The sequence below is a fragment of the Vipera ursinii genome, assembly GCF_947247035.1.
Source record: "Vipera ursinii genome assembly, chromosome: 2".
NCBI lineage: Eukaryota > Metazoa > Chordata > Lepidosauria > Squamata > Viperidae > Vipera > Vipera ursinii.
The window spans coordinates 137,298,812-137,317,222 of NC_139513.1; the positions used below are offsets into that span (position 1 = coordinate 137,298,812).

Genomic DNA, 18,411 nt, shown 5'->3' on the forward strand with positions numbered 1-18,411 from the left:
TTGCCTCCAAAAGAGGCACTAGGTCTTATTTTCGGGGGATGTCTTACCCGCTTACCTCAGGACTGCCGCAGTCAGGCCACCCATGCCACCTGTTGTGCTGCTGCCCAACGTCTGTCGCTGCTCGTGGCAGGCCATGTGGTGCACTGCGCAGGTGCTGCCATTCATGGCAGGAGGCCACATGATGCATTGCACTAGTGCTGGTGTTTGTGGCAGGATGCCACATGGCACATTGCGCTGGTGCCGCCGTTCGCAGCAGGAGGTCATGTGTGTTGTGCCATGGTGTGCGCCAGTGGCAGCAATGGCACAAAATGCCATGCAGTATCCTGCCACGAGTGGCCACAAGCAGCCATAGAAGTTAGGCGGTGGTGCAACAGGTGTAGTGACGTGGGAGGCCTGGCTGTGGTGGTCCTAAGGTAAGGGAGTGTGGAGTGCGTGGGGCAGCTCCACACACTCCGTCCTAGCTTGATTTTTATGTGTGCGCCAGATGGTGGGACAGAGTGGGTGAGGTCTTAACTAGGGATTATTTTTGGGGTAGGGCTTATATTAGGTAGACACATTAAAAATCAAGCTAGGGCTTAATTTTGAGGAAATATGGTTGTACACTTGTTATTTTTTCAGTGGTTGTTGTTCTTATCTAATTTTTAGTATTGTATGTCTCCCAGAGTCAATATGAAGCCAGGTGGCTTTATAAAAAGGACCTGCATATTATAAAAATGTGGAAATAGACAGGGTTTTCTTACATACCCTACGATACTGAAACTCAGAGACTGGTGTTAAGGACAAGAAGATTTCTGAGAAGTTAAAAATGACATAAACAGCACTTGGTTAAACTGTGGTATTTGTTGCCATGGGTTAGTGTTGTGGAGGCTCCACTTAGATTGTTTGAAAAGGGGATGAATCAGATTTATGGTGGTTCTGGCTCTCAGAGCAGGTAGTCCTCAATTTATGACCACAATTGGGACCAGAATTTTGGTTATTGAGCAAAGGGGTCATTAAGTGAGATGTCACATGACTGCTTTGCTCAGCGACTGCAATCTGGTAGTCCAGTTGAACTTGTTGAGCAGTCTCATTCATTAAGAGGATGGAGTCCCAGTTGGGGAGTATGAAGTGCCTCATGGGGTGGGTGGGAGACACTGGGAGGCCTGGCATAGGTTGTGCAGGAGGGTCTGTCCTCTTAAAAGCTGAAAATCCTACCTGCCAAAACCCAAGCAGGATTTTCAGCCCATAGGTGAAGAGACACTTGTGTGTGAGATCTGTGCTGGGCCTTCCACATCCCCCCTGAAGCACCCCACGTTCCTTATATTACCACGCTGCCTTTCCACTAAGGAGCTGAAAGTCCTGCTTGGATTTTAGTTCCCTCTCATCCCTGGGTACTGACTGAAAGAGCTCCCTCCTGAAGAGTTTCAGCTCTGAGTCTGGTTGGATTTCAGTAGGAAGCTCTTTCAGACGATCCCCAGAGACAAGAGGGAGTCTTGTCAGCAAGAGGCAGCAGCTTCCAGCCTTCCCTGCTGACTTCCCATTGGGAAGCCAGCAGAAAAGATTGCAAATTGTGATCACACGATTGCAGGGTGTTTGGCAACCCATCATAAGTGAATAGATTGCCAAACATCCAGATTGCAATCATGTGACCACTGTGTGTGTGTGTGTGTGTGTGTGTGTGAGAGAGAGAGAGAGAGTGTGTGAGTGTGTGTGTGTGTGTGTGTGTGTGTGTGAGAGAGAGAGAGAGAGAGAGAGAGAGAGAGAGAGAGAGAGAGAGAGATTTAGCAATGGAATGATGTGCTTTACAAGGTATAGTATACCTTTTCTGACGCCATTGTTAATTCAAACCATTGATAAGTGAAGGGTCATACGTTGAGGACCACCTGTGCCTCTTGGCTGTCTTCTGTTTCCTGAATTTTAAGCAAGATGCTTTTTTTAAAAATGAAATAGAAAAAGTGTCATCTTAAAACACTTCCTTTTGTTGAAAATATAAATCTGATATTTAATGCAAGGAATTCTGAACAAATAGTCCAATCTGGTCCTTTGATTTATAATCTGCTGCCCCCCCCCCTTTCCCAAGGAATAGCTTTGCTTTTGTTGCTGCTGCTGTTCTTCTGTAGGACTGAATTTGTTTGTCTTTTCCAGGCCATACCCCAGCCTTGGCTTGTGCCCCCAACAAAGACGTTGCTGATTGCCTGGCACTTATCCTTTCCACCATGAAGCCTTTTCCACCTAAAGACGCCATCAGCCCTTTCAGCTTCAACCTCCTCAAGAACTGCGGGATTGCTGCCAAGACAGCCGCCTGCAGCGCCCTGCCCAACGGGAACAGCTGCCCCTACACCAAGGATAGGCACAATGCCATCGGCTTAGATGGCTGTTATTCGGAATAGCTTAAAAACGATGATGGGTGATCTAGTATCTCTTCTATTTATTTAGGAATTCTATCAATATAGGACACTTTAAAGGAGAACAAGACTGGGAAATGGGCCTTCCAAAAGGTCCTAGGAACCAAAAAGGAAAGGAAAGGAAAGGAAAAAAACGTAGAGAAAGCGATCTCGGTTTCTGCATCCTACCTAGATACTTGCTTTGACCACTAGCATTTCTTTTGCTATCAAAATTAACAAAAAGAAGTGTGGGTTTCCAAACAGATTCATCCTTTTAAAATGTTTTCTTTAAATTTACTCTTTAAGAAGCTTTAAAAAAAATCTGCTTTTATTCTTCTTTGCCAAAGGGTATTGCCCGGTTCTTCTGAGTTCAATGTTTTTAAGCGACCCACCTTTTTTCAGTCCCGATTTCTCAAGGCTTTGAGAAGCTTTGAGTGAAGAGCCAATTAAATTTATTTCATGCAGGGGGTTGTGGCAGCAGCCGAAGGACTGAATTTGATAATCTGGATCATCTTATTAACTGTCTCCCACACTTCCCCTCTATCAGGCCACCTTATCATTTGGGATCATTTTCTCTTGTGTCCTCAGGAAAAAAAAAATCTTTCCGAGGGACCCAGCACGCTAGGCAGGGAGCAGAAGCCTGAATTGCTGATGCTTTTTCTTTTGCATTGAAATGAGGAGAGGGAGGTTGATCAATGAGGGACCGCCGAGAAGGGCAACAGCTGCTGGCAAAGTGCCACTATCATTGCTTCTTCCTATATGGTAGCTTTTGTTTGTTTGTTTGTTGTGCTGGCCCTTTTTGATTCCAGTGAGAAAAACACTTGAACTGAGAACTACTGTACCCAGATACTCTGATACTTTAGGCAGCTCACAGTCCCTTGCGTGCACCATAGATGCTGTTGCCCAACCAACACGGTCCTCTTTAAAAACCTGTGTATGCGCTGCCAGAATTATCCCAACCATATCAGGCACTTTAGGGATCTTCTGTTTTTTTTGGAGGGTGATTTTTTTTTTGAGGGGAGGGGGGAGAGGGAAGGTTATCCGGTTTGCAAAATGTTGGATCCCCAAAGAGAATTTCTTTTGTGGTTCCCCCCTCCCCACTCCCTCCCACCTCTGTTTTGGGCAGTGTTTCCCATTAGACAAGTCAGTGTTGCCTAAAAAGCTATTTATAAAGAAGCAAGCATTTATCTTTTGAAAAATAGCCAAAAGGAAAAAAAAAAAGAAAAAAGCTTTCTGCAAGGAGAACAATGCACTTCAGAATCTTACAATCCTACATTTGTATTTATAATTTTTCCAACTAGATTAACATCCAGCCGATTTCATTAGGGTGTGTGTGTGTGTGTATCTGTCCATCCATCCATGGGTGGGGCTAGTATGCATATTTTTTATTTTAAAATTCCTATTTATTACACATTTGAGTGTGCACTGTTTTCTTTTTGTACTGTAAACTGTATCATGTGTAGAAACTAACAAAAAAAAAAGATTACCATATCACAAAGTATGTTCAAAGCCAAAGATTGGGATGTAGCAATCAGATGAAAGCTGCTGAGGCAAGCAGAAATTTAGGACCTAATAATCTTTTCCATCAGTTTCCCAGTCCTGCAGTGCTGTGGTAGGCTTGGGACTGTGTTTAGCAGAACATGTGAATTTTAAGAATGAATTATTCCAAGGCATAGTATGTTTGGACCAGCAATCTTTAAGGCTAGTAACCTGGGAAGCAACTGGTTTTTAATTTCTCCCAGGGTGTCTTCTTACAGACTCTCTTTGATTGTTAAGGAGAGTATATGAGCCAGCTGTAGACTTGAATCCTTCTGCATCATGGTGCATGTTACACTTTGACAATGTATAGGAATTTAAAACCCAGAATTTAAACAGACAGACAAACTATCTCCTCTGCCCTGGCCTTTTCATGCCAGATTTACGATTGAGAGTGAACACCAATGCAATTGCTAGAGCCTTATTTATTTGCATTGACTGGTTTTCCAAAATAAAAAATAGAAGAATCAAGAAACAGCCAATTCAGAGTGTGTGGCTAATGGCTAGATCTTTCAAAGAGGAGAGTCGAATCCAGAAGTTAGAAAAGATGGTGATGATGATGAAATAATAATAGTGTAGACAAGACACAAATTCCTTCCTTTTGGCACTGTTTACCAAAGCCAAATTCCTACAGCCAAATGACACAGCCACTATCTTGCCCATTGCCAAACAGGGCATTTTTTAAAAGGATATGATCACTTTGTTTTTATTTTTTTATGGAGCCTTCCTCTGCTCCCCTTCCCCTCGCCTCCCTTTCCCTCTCCTGGCCTCCCTACTGGCTTTGTCTTTTCTCAGAGATTTATTACACGTCATTTGGGATCAGTTCTTCTAAGTTTTTGCTGAATTATTTTAGTTTCCTGCAAATTGATAGGTTGCAAAAAAAAATGGGGGCCTTAAAGGTAGTGAATTCTAGTCTTCAAACAAACCTAACAATGTCCTTTGACTAAGCCTTCTGCAGAGACTAGGGTGCTACTAGCTTAGCTGTTTCTTCTTTCTTTGATGCCCAAGGAATCTTAAGAAATCTCTTCATTTTGCAGCTGCCAGGTAAAGAGCGTATTAAAAGTTTCAATGCACTTGCCAAAAAAAGCACAGCGGACAGCCTGTTGCAGATTGGCCGTTAATGTTTTCACTGCACTATGGATGGGTTACTTTTCTCTGCCCTCAGTTACTCCACATTCTCTACCTTGAAAGAAAGTGTTAACCTTTCTACACCAAATACCTCATTGTTGGAATAGAAATGAACAAAACTTGAATTAAAGATTCCTCTTCTCCCCTGTCCCCCACTTTTTGATGAGAAAGGTCCTTTTCAGCATCCTGTAGAAGAAAAGCTGAAAACAAAACAAAAAAACCACTTGTTTACATTTTATTAGGTACTAGCAATTTACTTCTTTCAAATTGCCTAACTTTATTTTAGCCTTCTAAGTGCAATCCTTTTCATCCCCACAGAAGGGCAAAGAGGACATAAGTTGAGAGGCCAAAGTAAATCTGAAGCCACTCTTGGTCGTCATTTGATTTCTTTTCAAGGGCTAAATGAATCCTCCTCTAAAGGCAAAAAATGGGACCGAGACATTTGTAGGAAAATGGGTGGTGGAGATCCAGTGTTCCTTGCAGTGCTGAGAACTAGGAGGCCTTCAGGTATTCTGTCTCTTCCCACAGGTGTGATAGTTTAAACCAGAGATGTCCAATCTTGGCAACTTTTAAGACTTGTGGACTTCAACTCCCAGAATTCCTCTGCCAATTCTGGGAATTGAAGTCCACAGGTCTGTATTCACCCCAAGCCATGTCTTTGTGGCCTGGAGGAATGTGGACTCACTAAGAAATCCTAGCACAGATTGTTCTTACAGAAGAGAGGGAAATCCATTTTTTTTGTCCCCTTTTACTCCTGTGTATTGAATTGTAGTTGGTTCTGTAGCAGTTTTTGGGAACGAATATAGCTTGAATGGTTTACAATCTGCAAGAAGTCTTGAACCGGTGAGGTGAAGCTTCCATGGGCCACAGTTCTTAGATGGCAGAAATGCTCCCTTTTCAGTTTTTATGGTTTATTATTTTTTTTTAAAAAAAGCAGGAATGAAATTAGAAGGAAGGAGCAGAAGCTGAGATGCAATCAGCTTTCTGAGATAAGTTTTAGAATAAGGGAATTTTCTAACCCTAGTGCCAGATGAATTGGGCTGGCATGAATTTTAATTCTTATGTTTTACCTCCTTATATTAGAACTGTCATGGGTTTGTGCAGGACTTCTTTTGCTGAGCTGATGAAAAATAACCAGGCAGGATCTTCTTTTTAATTACATTCTTGCAAAAAAAAAAAAGCATTCCCTTTCTTACATTTCACCCTAAAATTGAAGATATGACAATCAATGTGATCTTTTTAAGGGCTTCAGCGTACTTAACTCTGTAGCATCGCACATTATTATATTTCTAGTGTTTCATTTAACTTTTTCCTTAAAAAATGATGATGAAGAAAAAAAAATGGAGTGGAAACAATTCCAGCAGCGCATATCTAAATTAATGTATTTTGTTGCTTTTTAAAAAAACAAAAAAAACAAAATGGAGGCAGCAGTTGGGTTGGGTGTGAAGAAATGTGGCCAGCTCTATTTTTAGTTGCCAGTCTTGTTCTCCTTTAATGCTGTAACGTGTACATTTTGACAGCACAGCTTGACAGTTTTAAGTAATAATTCAAACGTCTGGTGGTAATAACTTGCATCATTGTGCTAAGATGAGAGTTGGTTTTCCCTGGTGCGTTGCAAAAGAGGGCTGGAGGCAAACTTCCTTCCTTACTTCCTCTCTTTTTTCTCACCACCCCTTCCCTCCAGTATTCTGCAAGCACATTTGACTTCCTGGTGTGCAGTATTTTACCCAGGGTTGGGAGAAAGTGGGGGCAGAAGAGGATCTTGCTTACAGCTTCTTCCTGTTGCCATCTTCTTTAGGGACGGCATAAAATCTATTTTAACCATGCATCCTTTTTCGCATCTTAGAAGAAGACCCTGCTCCTAATATCTCTTGGGTGATATTTCTCCTTTTCACTCGTCTGAAAAAGCAATCATGGGCTTCCCTTCTTAACCTATCCAAATAAGGGAAGTTTTTCTCCAAACCCCTTTCTCCAAAGCACTTGCTTTACAAGTTTAAAAAAAAAGCACTTTTCATTCCCCCCCCCCCCTTTTGTAGTAACCTTTAGGAGAAAGGCCAGCAAGGGAATACGGTATCAGGAAAAGCCTATTTTGCTTTTTGTCCCTCCCCCACATTTATTTTTTTTTTTTGATTAATCTGTGTTGGGTGGGAGGATGGGTGGAGAATTCTCTTAATTTACTTCAGAGCTCTAGAGTCATGGTTCTAGGGTTCAGAGAAATAGAACAAAGGGAAGTTGTGTTTTTAAAAAATTAACAGCACAAATACATTTCAGCTTGACAAGTGTATTTGCACTGCCATTGTTAGATAAATGGGCCTTCCGCTGGGAGCCCAGCTGAGCCATATAACTATTGACAAACACTGAATGTAAATGTCCTTGTAGAGGGCAAGTACTGAGAAGCGATAAATTGATCATATATTCCTAAGCGGGCACTTCAGTGAATTTAAAATAACTGATCCTGATAAAATGATGCTGTTCCTTTTTTTCTAAAAATGACTTTATTTTGTTTACTTTTCCCCAGAGGTTGCTGGAGCTTAAGAAAACCCATTTGTAGCATTGTTACTCTTCCTCACTTTTACATTTTCTTTCTCCTCTTTTCCCACCCTGCCCAAGGAGTTCAAAATCATGGGATATAGACATCCCTTGCTAATATTTCTAAAGAGCTCTAATGTAAGAAATGAATTATGTACTTAACAGGATTTGAATCTTGTGTCCCTGAAAGTGATTGTGTATATTATCTAGTCTGGTTTCTTGGTTGGGGACCGTGGATTACCAAAGGGGCCTGTTTCTGACCAGTTTCTGTACAGACTAAATGTGCAAAATCTCCTTTAGGGCTGATGCTCACTTTGTATTGAGAGCCAGGTCCAAACCTTTTGGCTTCCTTCTGATAGGAATGAAATAGTTGATCCAAGGACGTGCCAGAATACCTTGCAGGTAGGCAAATTGGGGTGGAAAGATTCCTCTAATGGCAGGATTTTTTTTAAAAAAAACTCCAGCCAGCATAAGGTATTCTGGCATAGCTGTGAACCTTCATGTGAGCAATTTTTTTCCTTTTTTAAATCAGTTATTAAAACAAATACCCAAGCAAGTAACCTTCTCTCCTTTCCTTGGTAAGTCCTGGAAACTATATTTATATATCCCATATTTAACTCTCCTCCCCTCTATTCATCACGCCACACATTTTTCCTCAAAAACATTTCCATGTCAAGTTGTTGCGTAATTCCGTTCTGATTAGCTATTCTCCCAATAGTGCCAAAGAGATGACAAGATTAGGAAGGTGGTGGAGAAAGGTTCGGTGATCTTTCATGGCATACTTTCCTTTTTAAAATATACATATATATTTCAGCTGTAAGCTCAGTTCAGCTTGGCTTTGAGCATTTTTTTTATGTGCAGGATTAATGGGGAGGAGGAACCACCATCCCCACTGGAACTGTTTCATTACTTTACAACCTTCTCTTGGATTTTTTTTTAATGGGTTCTTCAGTATCAAGCATGTAGCATTTGAGAAAAATGTGACTTCAGCATCACTTAACTCCTACAAAGTCAATGTTAAAGAAGAGATGGGGATATATAGATTATTTTTTCCCCCCACTGAAGCAAGGAGAATGTTAATTGCAGTTGGGATTCTGTGAACTTTAAAGCAATGGTTTCATTTGAATCATGAATTTGGGGGACAAAGAAAAAGCTGTTAATGTTACAAATAGGTAGAAAATATTTTGGGCTGGGCTGGGATAGATCTCTAAGGTCTCCAGTAAGGCATCTGTAGCAAGTTCTTAGTGTCTTTCTTTCAGTGATCTATGTGTAAATGCTGCACCGATGTATATTATGCACATAAAACATTTCTTCGAATAAGATAGGACAGACCTCATCACCAGTCAGGTATAAACTATTCTTCCTCTTTTGTGTGTTAGTTTTCCTCTCTCTCTCTCTCTCTCTCTCTGTGTGTGTGTATGTATGTATGTATGTATACCTGTATGCGATGAGCATCTTTTCAAATTCACTTTTGGTGCGAAAACAAAAGGGATGAAAAAGAAAAGAAAGAAAAATAGCCTTACTTCTAATTCCAATCCTATCTTAGTTTGTCAACTTGAATATAATAAAGCAGAATTGCATGGAAGTCTTTGAAACTAACTGAGCCTCGTGTGCACGATGAGTGGCAGTAAACTTTTTTTCTAAACAAAAAAATTAGTATGCAATTTCAGCCACACAGCTTTTAGAAAAATCCCTGCATTTTGTTTTTATTTTTAAGAATGGCGCGTGGGGGGAGGGGGTTCGATTATACCAGCTTGTGCCTGCTTTGCCTTCTCAAAAACTTGGGAATTAGTTCCCATTCGCTTACCATTCCTGCTGACCAGAAGAGAGATTTCATAAGCTTGCATTGTTTTTGTTTTTTTTTATGAAACTAGTGTTTTCCAGATGATAGTTAGACCTTTGATAACCTCTTCGGACATCAGGTGTACTGGTAGTGTAGATTAACAGCATGTTTGGTTTTTGGAGATAATATCATGGGGTTGAGGGAGGAAAATAAGGACAGACACAACAGCAGGTGGTTCAGATTATCTGCTTTCCAAGGTAATGCTCTAGTGTTGCATCCTGTTTGGCCTGCATAGATGATTACTACTTTTTAGATACAACTGCATATTGCACTTCTATCAGAAGTAAGGAAAAGGTAAAAAAAATGACTGGAAGTGTGGAAATTACTTTAGTTGGTCTTTTGACCTGCACCATGGATATATGAAACTATTGTGTAATTTTTGTCCCAGTTATTTGATTGCAGCACTGTAAATCTGGTATCCCTTCTGTCTACTTAATTATGAAGATAAGGAGAAAGGTTAGTTTCAAGTCCTTCCTCTTTATTGTGATATAATTAGGGTTTGTCAATGTACAGCTGTCCCCTCTAAATTTACTATTCTTACGTGCAATCCTCTATGATTTTTCATCTTTAATTTAGGAAATGCAAATATGCTGGATATTTGGGGGAGGGGGAAATAAATGGAATGGCCTCACAGAAACACATGTTTCAGACTTGAGAACAAGCCTAGGTTCTTATATTCTGAGAATTTCTTTGATGTATGAAATTTGCACTGATCAATTGCAGATGTCTTAGGCAAAATTGGAAATAGAGGCATTAACAAACAAGCACACTTAGGGAGATGAGAAGTGGGAGATAAAAGATCAAAACCAAAGGGAAATTTGATATTGCGGGTTCTTAAGAGTTTGATACAGAGAAGAGTTCTGTATTGCTTTGAGCATCTTGTAGACAATGTTGAGTGGTTGGACTCACTTTTTAGAATCCTGCAGTGTACAAAAGTAAACTCTTTTTATACTGACAGAAACAGACAGAGGCCAGTGAAGGAATTAGCTTTTAAAATGACAGAACTCGAGAAAAATCATTGTCGAAGGTAAGATTTGGAAACATGCTTTATGGACTAAAAGCAACTGGGGTATTTTGTATTGTGTTAGTTGCCAGTTCTTAATATTTTGAGAGGCATTTTTTGCTGGTCCACTTGACGATATTTATTGAAATGGCTGCTGATAGTTTTGTATGCATGTCCCTTACTTGAATGTTTTGGAAAAATAATAGTGAAAGGAAGTTTCTGGAATGCAATTGCAGTTAACCTAAGTGTTGTGTCAGCATCTCAGGCTTGCTGACATTGGAGTAGGGAATGAGTAAGACTGAGGGAAATGCATTTAAAGGCAGCCTTGCCGGCATTTCTCCCAATTTCTTTCCCTGCTTCTCCTCTATCCTGAGATTCATCTTTTGGCACTATCCAACTGACTTCTGATTCTTTTAGAAAGAGGGTATGTTAATCCAGGCGGTTAGATTTCGAAATAGAAACTAAAACAGATATTGTATTGAAAGAATACTCTTAAAAATGTTAACCATTCCAGACGCCTTAGCTACCTAACATGAATGTAGCTTGTTTACCTTATGAGAAGAAGCACCTTACAATGTTCTTCTATCTTCCTTGTAGTGAAAAGGTTAATAATTTTAACATTGACAGAATAAGTAGGAAGCCCATTTTGGTAGGAAAAAGGGGAACATGATGATTAGTTGGGTCAGATCCTTCTCCTCAAGTATGAGCTGTAATTGGCTCCCCCTGTCTCATTTATAATTTTGTCTAACTTCACTTACTCTTATTCTTCATCTCATAAATAAAAGCAGGCAGACGATTTAGGATTTCTTTTTATTTGCCCTACTCTCTAAATTTTCTCTTGTATACCAAGGTGACTGATCTCTTGAGGTTTTTTTCCCCCCTAAAGCTAGCAATGCTTAGTCATAAAGCCTTATAAAGGTTTAGCTTAATCCGTGTGAAAGTTGGAGGGTATCGGATCTCAGGTGGAATGGGATGATGCAGGATGTTAATCTAACTTCTTCAAACCTAACATTGCCTTCCTTCTGTTTCTGCAATCCATACATATTACTCTAGTACCTTAAAAATTGGTTGTGGGTATGGTGACTCCATTCTTTGTATGTTTGGTTTTCAGACATATAATCCAGCTTTTCTGGGGTGAGAACATCAGCTTTAGGAAAGCTGAACTAAAAAAAATTGTGTGTTAATTCTTGCTATGGTAGTTTGCTTTCCTCCCTGTAATTTGATGCCATGTTGTATAGATTCAGAGCTTTTAAAAATTGCACTAAATATGTATGTGGCAATTTCTGATTTTTCATTTAATTTTTTCCCCAAATCAAAAAGTTTCTTCTGTTAGTAGGGAATGGCATAAGGTATTTGCCATATCTGTTATTTGTTCCTTTTGGCTTTCTAATGGATCTTGCTTCCTTTCATACTAAAGCAGCACGGTACCAAAGGATATAATGCTGAATTCTTCAGTTTCATTACATATTTTTTTATTCCTTGTGCTTTTTTTTTCAAATTAATCTGTCTGTCTCTCCCCCCACATTAATACATTTTATCAATGACTGCTGTTATCTGTTTTCACTTCTAATACTTGCAAGTGATTTCAACCTATAGGAATAGGGGCCGCAGTGTAAGACTTCAGTCCCAGAGCTTCGGGCCCTCCAGGCTTCTACTAAAATGCAGATGCAGGTATATTTATAAGTTTATCTCCAGCAGAGATTGAGAAGTAGACTTTCTCTCCACCAGCACCACCCCCACCCCTTCCCCACCTGCTATCTTTTCACATGGGAAAAGAAGATATAAGCTGTAGTTGAGATTTCTTCCTCTCCTTTTCTGGCACCAAGCCTAGGCCTTCCGCAAGTCCGTAAAGAAGGACATGTGTGGTTTTTTTTTCAGAAGTAATGGCTAAGTAGGGCCTAATTTTGTGCTGAAGAATTGTAGAAAAGTGGGGATTACTGGTCATATACCTCTGGCTAAAGGGCCTGGCCCTTCTCCCCTCAGCACTTGGACCTTTGAAGCTGAACTAATTTGAGGTGGGAATAGGGCCTCCTGATTTTCTTAAATATCCATGCTCTTGGAATAAAGCACAAACAGGGTTTTCTGTAGTAGATTAATTAGCAAAAGAAACCGGCAATAAAACTAGGCAAGTAACCAAGGGGTTGCTTAATAAAGAAATGAGAATTGTAAGTAGCCGTGCAACTTTCTATCTCTAGATATAAATCCTGTAAACTACTACCCTCCTAGTAGCAGTCTCAAAAATGATAATAACCATCTATCCTCCTAGTAGCAGTCCTTATCACTTTTGAGACCTGTGTTACAGTGAGAGTACACATAGAAAAAGAACACCCACTTTGGTGATTGGTTGAGAATGCGTTGAGGCAAACAGGCACAACTATATGTGGAAGTGGCTTGAACTCTTAGCTTTTTGCAAGTTTTATTCTTAGTTCTTTTCACAAGAATCTGACAAAAGCTCTCCAGTTGCATTCATGTGTTAGAAGTTATTGTGTTGTTCACCTACCTTTACATTGTTTACCTTCCAAATTAAGACTTACACTGATACTGATTGGCTAAGATGTGCTTCGGTATTTTTATGCTAAAAATGCATGTGCGTTTCTCAAAAAATAGCTTCCTAACATAATTTTTCTACTATTACTTTTCCAAGTCCCATCTTGGCATCCTCCAAATATTCTGGCTGCCAATATTCATCATCCTCACCCAGTGTGGCCATTGGCCCACGGACCAGAAATTAGAGCGTTGGTGCAAGAAATTTAGAGGACACCAACATAGAGAAGACTATCATATTGTGTAAATTTTGGATCTAAGTCTCTACTTTAATTGATGTTATGATGAGGGATGTATAGAGTAGCTCATATTTCCCTCCACCTCAAAAAGGGAGGGGAGTCCATATTCACCATTTCCTTAAATTTAATATGAATGTTAGAACTTTCCAACCCACTCAGGTCTGAGAAAATAGTATGTCCTGCATGTTGTTCAGAGGGAATAAGTTATATCAATGAGACCTGCAATTTGCTCTGGAAATTAGTAAACCCTTAATTCTCCTTCCCTCCCCCCCCCCAGTTTATTTTTGAATCTAGGATTGGGAGACCATGTTGACAATCTAACTAGAGCGTGCCTGCATTTGTTTCTTGAAGTGGAATTGTGAACATACTGTTATTACTGTTAGCATTCCTGTTGCATGTTTGTTTTGAATTACTTGGCCATGCCTTCTTTGCAACTTGGAAGTCGTGAACTGGGGTGAAATTGGAAACTCGGAGCGGTTTTCCTTTGAAGACCCGGAGGAGTTGCTTTCTTTTCCTCACGTTGGGTTCATGACAGACCACACGCGCCCCAGTTAACAGCCAACCTGCTGTTTTTATTAGTGGTGGGCTTGTCTTATAGCAATACTCGTTGGCTGTCAGCTTGTGGGCACTTAAAAAGTCACCTGTGCTTGCAATAGATTTCTTCTTTGGGAGCAGCAATAATGGGGATAGAAGAAGGGAGGGAGAGTAAAAATCGGTTGCTGTGTTGAGGGTTTGTAGTCTGTTCTATAGTTTGTACTATTGGGTGTTTCGTGTTCTGTTTTATTTAAATTTGGGGGGGAGGGTGCATTATAATGATAAATGGAAGGATTTTGAAGTATTGTGATAAGGTTCTTTATAAGCACTGATTTCAGCCCCAGTGGGAGCTTTCTGCTTGAAAGCTTGGATGATCTTTAGTCGCTCATGTACTGTACCTTCCCATAGCTGTGCTTGTTGCTTTTATCACTTCTTCCTTCCTTACTTCCTTGGTTTCTTTATCCTGAGATGCACAAATGGTATGTACCTTTTTAAGGGGGCACGCTAACTGTGTTTTTCGTTGTCGGTGTAAGGTAGATGCAGCCAATATTTTGTGACAGTGTTTGTAGTCAGGAGTGACTTAGACGATATATTGTGTCTGCATGAGCCACAAACTCTGCATTTTTTTCCCCTAACTCCTGTCTTTTCTTCCCAGCCTTAGCTGCAAGTACGCAACAAGAGTCGGGGAGGGAAGTATGAGGGCATTGCACACATTGTACACTTTCCTTGTTTTAGCCAGGGAGGGCAGTCTAATTTACATATATGTATTTTCCAGCCTGTCTTCTAAGGATTGACAAAGTTATCTTACTGTTGATGCTAACTTTTAGCAGATTGTTGAAATATGGTGCAATTCTTTCAGGGTGGCTTTAATCAGCAGAAGATAAAGGCCAGACATTTTTTGGGGGGTGGGTGGGTGGGGTGTCCTTGTATAAATAATTATTTTAAAATATGAATTCATTCGAACACCCTTTGCCTAGCTCCTTTTTCTTGGCTGCTGAGCACTTCTCAATTTTTTGCATTTCAGTCTGGGACCAAAACCATATAATGTAGCCCTTAACAGCTAGGAGAACCACAATAAATCCTCAAAGGAAATCTGTCACATCCACTGAAAATGGAGACAGAGCATTAAAGCGGCCTTTTCCAACTGCTGCTGGCTAGATGTGTTGGATTTTAACTTGCCCACCCTTTGGCTACGTTGGCTTGGGTGCTGTGAGAGTCGAAGTCCACCCAGCTGAGGCCCAAAGTGGGAAAGGGTGAATTACAGTATTTTTTTTTCCTGCTTAACCTGTAACTGCTGCTTATAAGTGGAAGGCTTTTGTCTTCCATGTTGAATCATTTGGTCCAAAGGCATTCAGAGAAGAGTGTATATTCTGACCACCACACGTTGGTTTAAGCATTCTCTTAGCTTTATCTGCACATTTGGGGCAAGGCTTTTAATCCTTGGTTAGCATTGCCATAGTATTTTCTCTAATTGCATGGAGGCCAGTGTGCTTCATTTTGGCTTCGGGGTCAGTTCGTAAGGGAACTGAGAGGGAAATTGCCCCACTTTAGAAGTTGTTTTAGTAGACTTCTTCTTTTTGTCTTTTATGGCCACCTGCAGGAATGCAGGAAACTTGAGGAGCACTTGGCTCTACAATAAAAATGGTTCTCCTCCTTTGATTAAGCTCTCTGCACCTGGGGCCAGAGCCTCCTGACTAGAGCAGGTCAAGGATTTCCACTTAATCTGTGTGAAAACAAAATGAATTTGGAGAAGAGGAATGGATGTTAGCATTTCCCTTTAAAGTTGCCTGCCCTTCGTGCAAGCACTCCATCTACATTGTGTGCATGGGTATTTGCACGCAGAGTCTTCACATGCATTCATTACAGGGTGGTGTTCAAGTTTGGCTAAAGTGATAAAAGTCGAATCTTGTTTTATTTCTTTCATATTTAAAACCAAGAGTCCCTCTGATAAATAAAACATTTAGTTCTGGAAAGAACTCCAGTGAACTTCCATAACAGAGTTTTCTGTAACAAAATCCTTTGTTACCTTTACCACTGACTTAATTGTAATCTGCATTAGTTTTATATTGGGGATATTTTATCTCCCATTCCTTCTCCTCCTGCCAGGGTGGAAAAGCTCTCTAGGATTATAGAGATGCCTGTACTATATTAAAAAGTGGACAGGTGATTTGATACGGAAATCAGTTTATATTTCAACAATTTGATTGGGCTATGGAGGAAGAACAAGTCTTCATACGTAATTCTTACAGTAAAAACCTGAGCACATCAGGGAACACATAACCCCATTCTTGCTCTTACGATGTTCCACATCTCAAAACACCAGGCAAGGAGGGAAAATCTATAGGATGGGAAATCTGTGTTTCCTATGATCCTTTAAAGAGCACTGATGTGGGAGGAGGAATGGAAGGCAGCTTTTAGATCAGCACCTCATATTTACTGGACCTGTTTTGTATTTGGTCTTTTGTATTTAATAGGGTAGAATGGGATTGGGAAATAATATTATGTTTTCACCTTTAGAGCACTGAATCTACAACCTGCTGACCAAGACCAGCATGCAACCATGTTGACCTCCTTTGAGGCAGGGGCCTTAATTGGGATCATTTAGTTAAGCAGATATTTTTAAATTAGACGCTTGTGTGTGTGTGTGTGTGTGTGTGTGCGCGCGCGCGCACGTGTGTGCGCACGCATGTGCATGTGTATGAGTGGGTGTATATGTTGTAACGGGTGAAGATGGGAGTATTGTTTGAATGGTAATATTTTGAGTTTGGGGGTGAATGATGAGCTATTGGAGCAAGAATGGAAGTGCTGCCTACGAAGCACTGCCCTTCTCCATTGCTTGTACCTTTGGAACTATAATGATTGTGGGGAAGTTTAACTTTGCCCCCTTATCTTGCTAGTATTTGAAAGCTTGGACCAATGTTTAGAAGAGATTATTAAAAATAAGCATTCAAGTCAGCTCACAGGCCTGCCTTCTTACTTGCAGACACATGATCTTCCTTCAAACACTGGTTTAAAGCACACACACAAAAAAGTACCCAAATGCTCACTCTGGGTGTTTCAGAAGAGGGTTTGGTTACAGGGCAGGAGTTGCCAAGATCAGTTCACATTCCCCAAAGTCTGCTTTTAAGCCCAATGCAAAGTAAGTTCCTGATATGCAATCAGAGTGTTGCTCTTTTGAGACTGATTGGCAATCTCCCTTTCTTATGGATCTCCTTGCCCTCATTTCTTCACTGGAAGCAGTCTCTTTCAAGTTTTCTTTTTAAGTAATTACATTTCCCTCAAGAGTTTTATTCTTAGAAAGGCAGATCTGTCAAACCAACCATCAACTATTCCTCCTTTTCTTTCCCACCCCGACCCCAGCCTGGTTGTTCCATGAAATGAAAACATTATGTTAAGAGATCTATGTAAAATCATATCGAATAACAATGCAGTGAGGTATCACGAGCCATTCATCCCCCTTTCTACACATCTCAGTCTTGCGCAGTGTGGAAGCCACCTTGTATAAGCCCTTTACATGAATTCAGTGAATGGTTAACCTTTTTTTGTCTCGGATGATATATATGCATTTTCAAAATTTCTGCATTACCTTTGGGAGGGGGGTTGGGGAAAGGGGTTAACAGGAACTTAAAACTTAAAAAAAAAACAAAGCATTCAGACTTGATCTATTTTCTACAATGTATGCTGCGACCAGGTCCTGTTATTCATATTGTGGCTTTGAATCAATTATGTTGATTAAAATGCTGTTGCTTCTATTTGCCTCGCTTTTTTCCTGTCTCCAGATACGACAATGTAAGTAAAAACACAAGAGTTACAGGTGAGAGTTCTTGATGACATGATTGTAATTTCATAATCTGAGTCAAAAATACATTTTCAAACCACAGATAATTTTACAATCTGTAAAACACTTTCCCCCTTCTTCCACATCAATATCCATCTGGGTACCTTTTATACTAGTCGGCTGATGGCCAGACAGGGCAATTCTGTTTAATCAACCTTGAGGTGCAGAAATATATTTTAAAAAATCCATCCTGCGCAGAAGCTCAGTTTTGACTGCACGAATTCAAGATATTTCTATAGAGCAGACATGTCAAACATAAGGCCCGGGGACCAGATCCGGCCCGCGAAGTGGTTTCATGTGGCCTTTGAAGCCATCCTGGAAACAGTAAGGGAACGGCCCCTGCTGCCTTGGCCCTGGCCCAGAGACCCTCCTCCTGCCAGAGACCCTCAGATGTGTCCCACTCCTGCCCGGGCCCCCATAGGCACCCTTGATGCGAACGATGTAGAGCTGGCCACGCCCACCCAGTAGGCCATACGCACTCTATCCACGCCCACCCAGTAGGCCACGCCCACCCTGGCCATACCCACCCGGCCCCCTGAGGGCAACCGCAATGCTGATGCGGCCCTCAATGAAATTAAGTTTGACACCCCTGCTATAGAGGTACATGCCTATTCAGTGTGGTTTACTTCTAGGTAAAAAAATGTAACTACCTTTGGGCGAAGAGTTACCTTGAATAATGCAAAAGAGGGGGAAGGAAAAAAAAAAGTGGGGGGGGGAAGTGGAGTATTTTTGCTATTTGAGAAATGAATTCAACTCAAGTGATAACCATACCTCAGAATGTAATATACCAGCAAACTAAACAGCTACAGAACAAACGAATGAGAAAATTATATGACAGTCTAGGTGGCTACTGC

The 18,411-nt window shown here is 40.7% G+C and overlaps 1 protein-coding gene across 1 annotated transcript in view; it reads left to right on the plus strand.

Moving 5' to 3' along the window:
* ANKRD52 (ankyrin repeat domain 52) overlaps positions 1-17,471 on the plus strand; it is an 88,442-nt gene extending 70,971 nt beyond the window's left edge. Inside the window, exon 28 of the mRNA XM_083351793.1 lies at positions 2,125-17,471. Coding sequence (XP_083207919.1) covers positions 2,125-2,369 — 245 coding nt within the window. The 3' untranslated portion in view covers positions 2,370-17,471. The remainder of the gene's footprint in view (positions 1-2,124) is intronic.
* Positions 17,472-18,411: the final 940 nt, after the last annotated feature.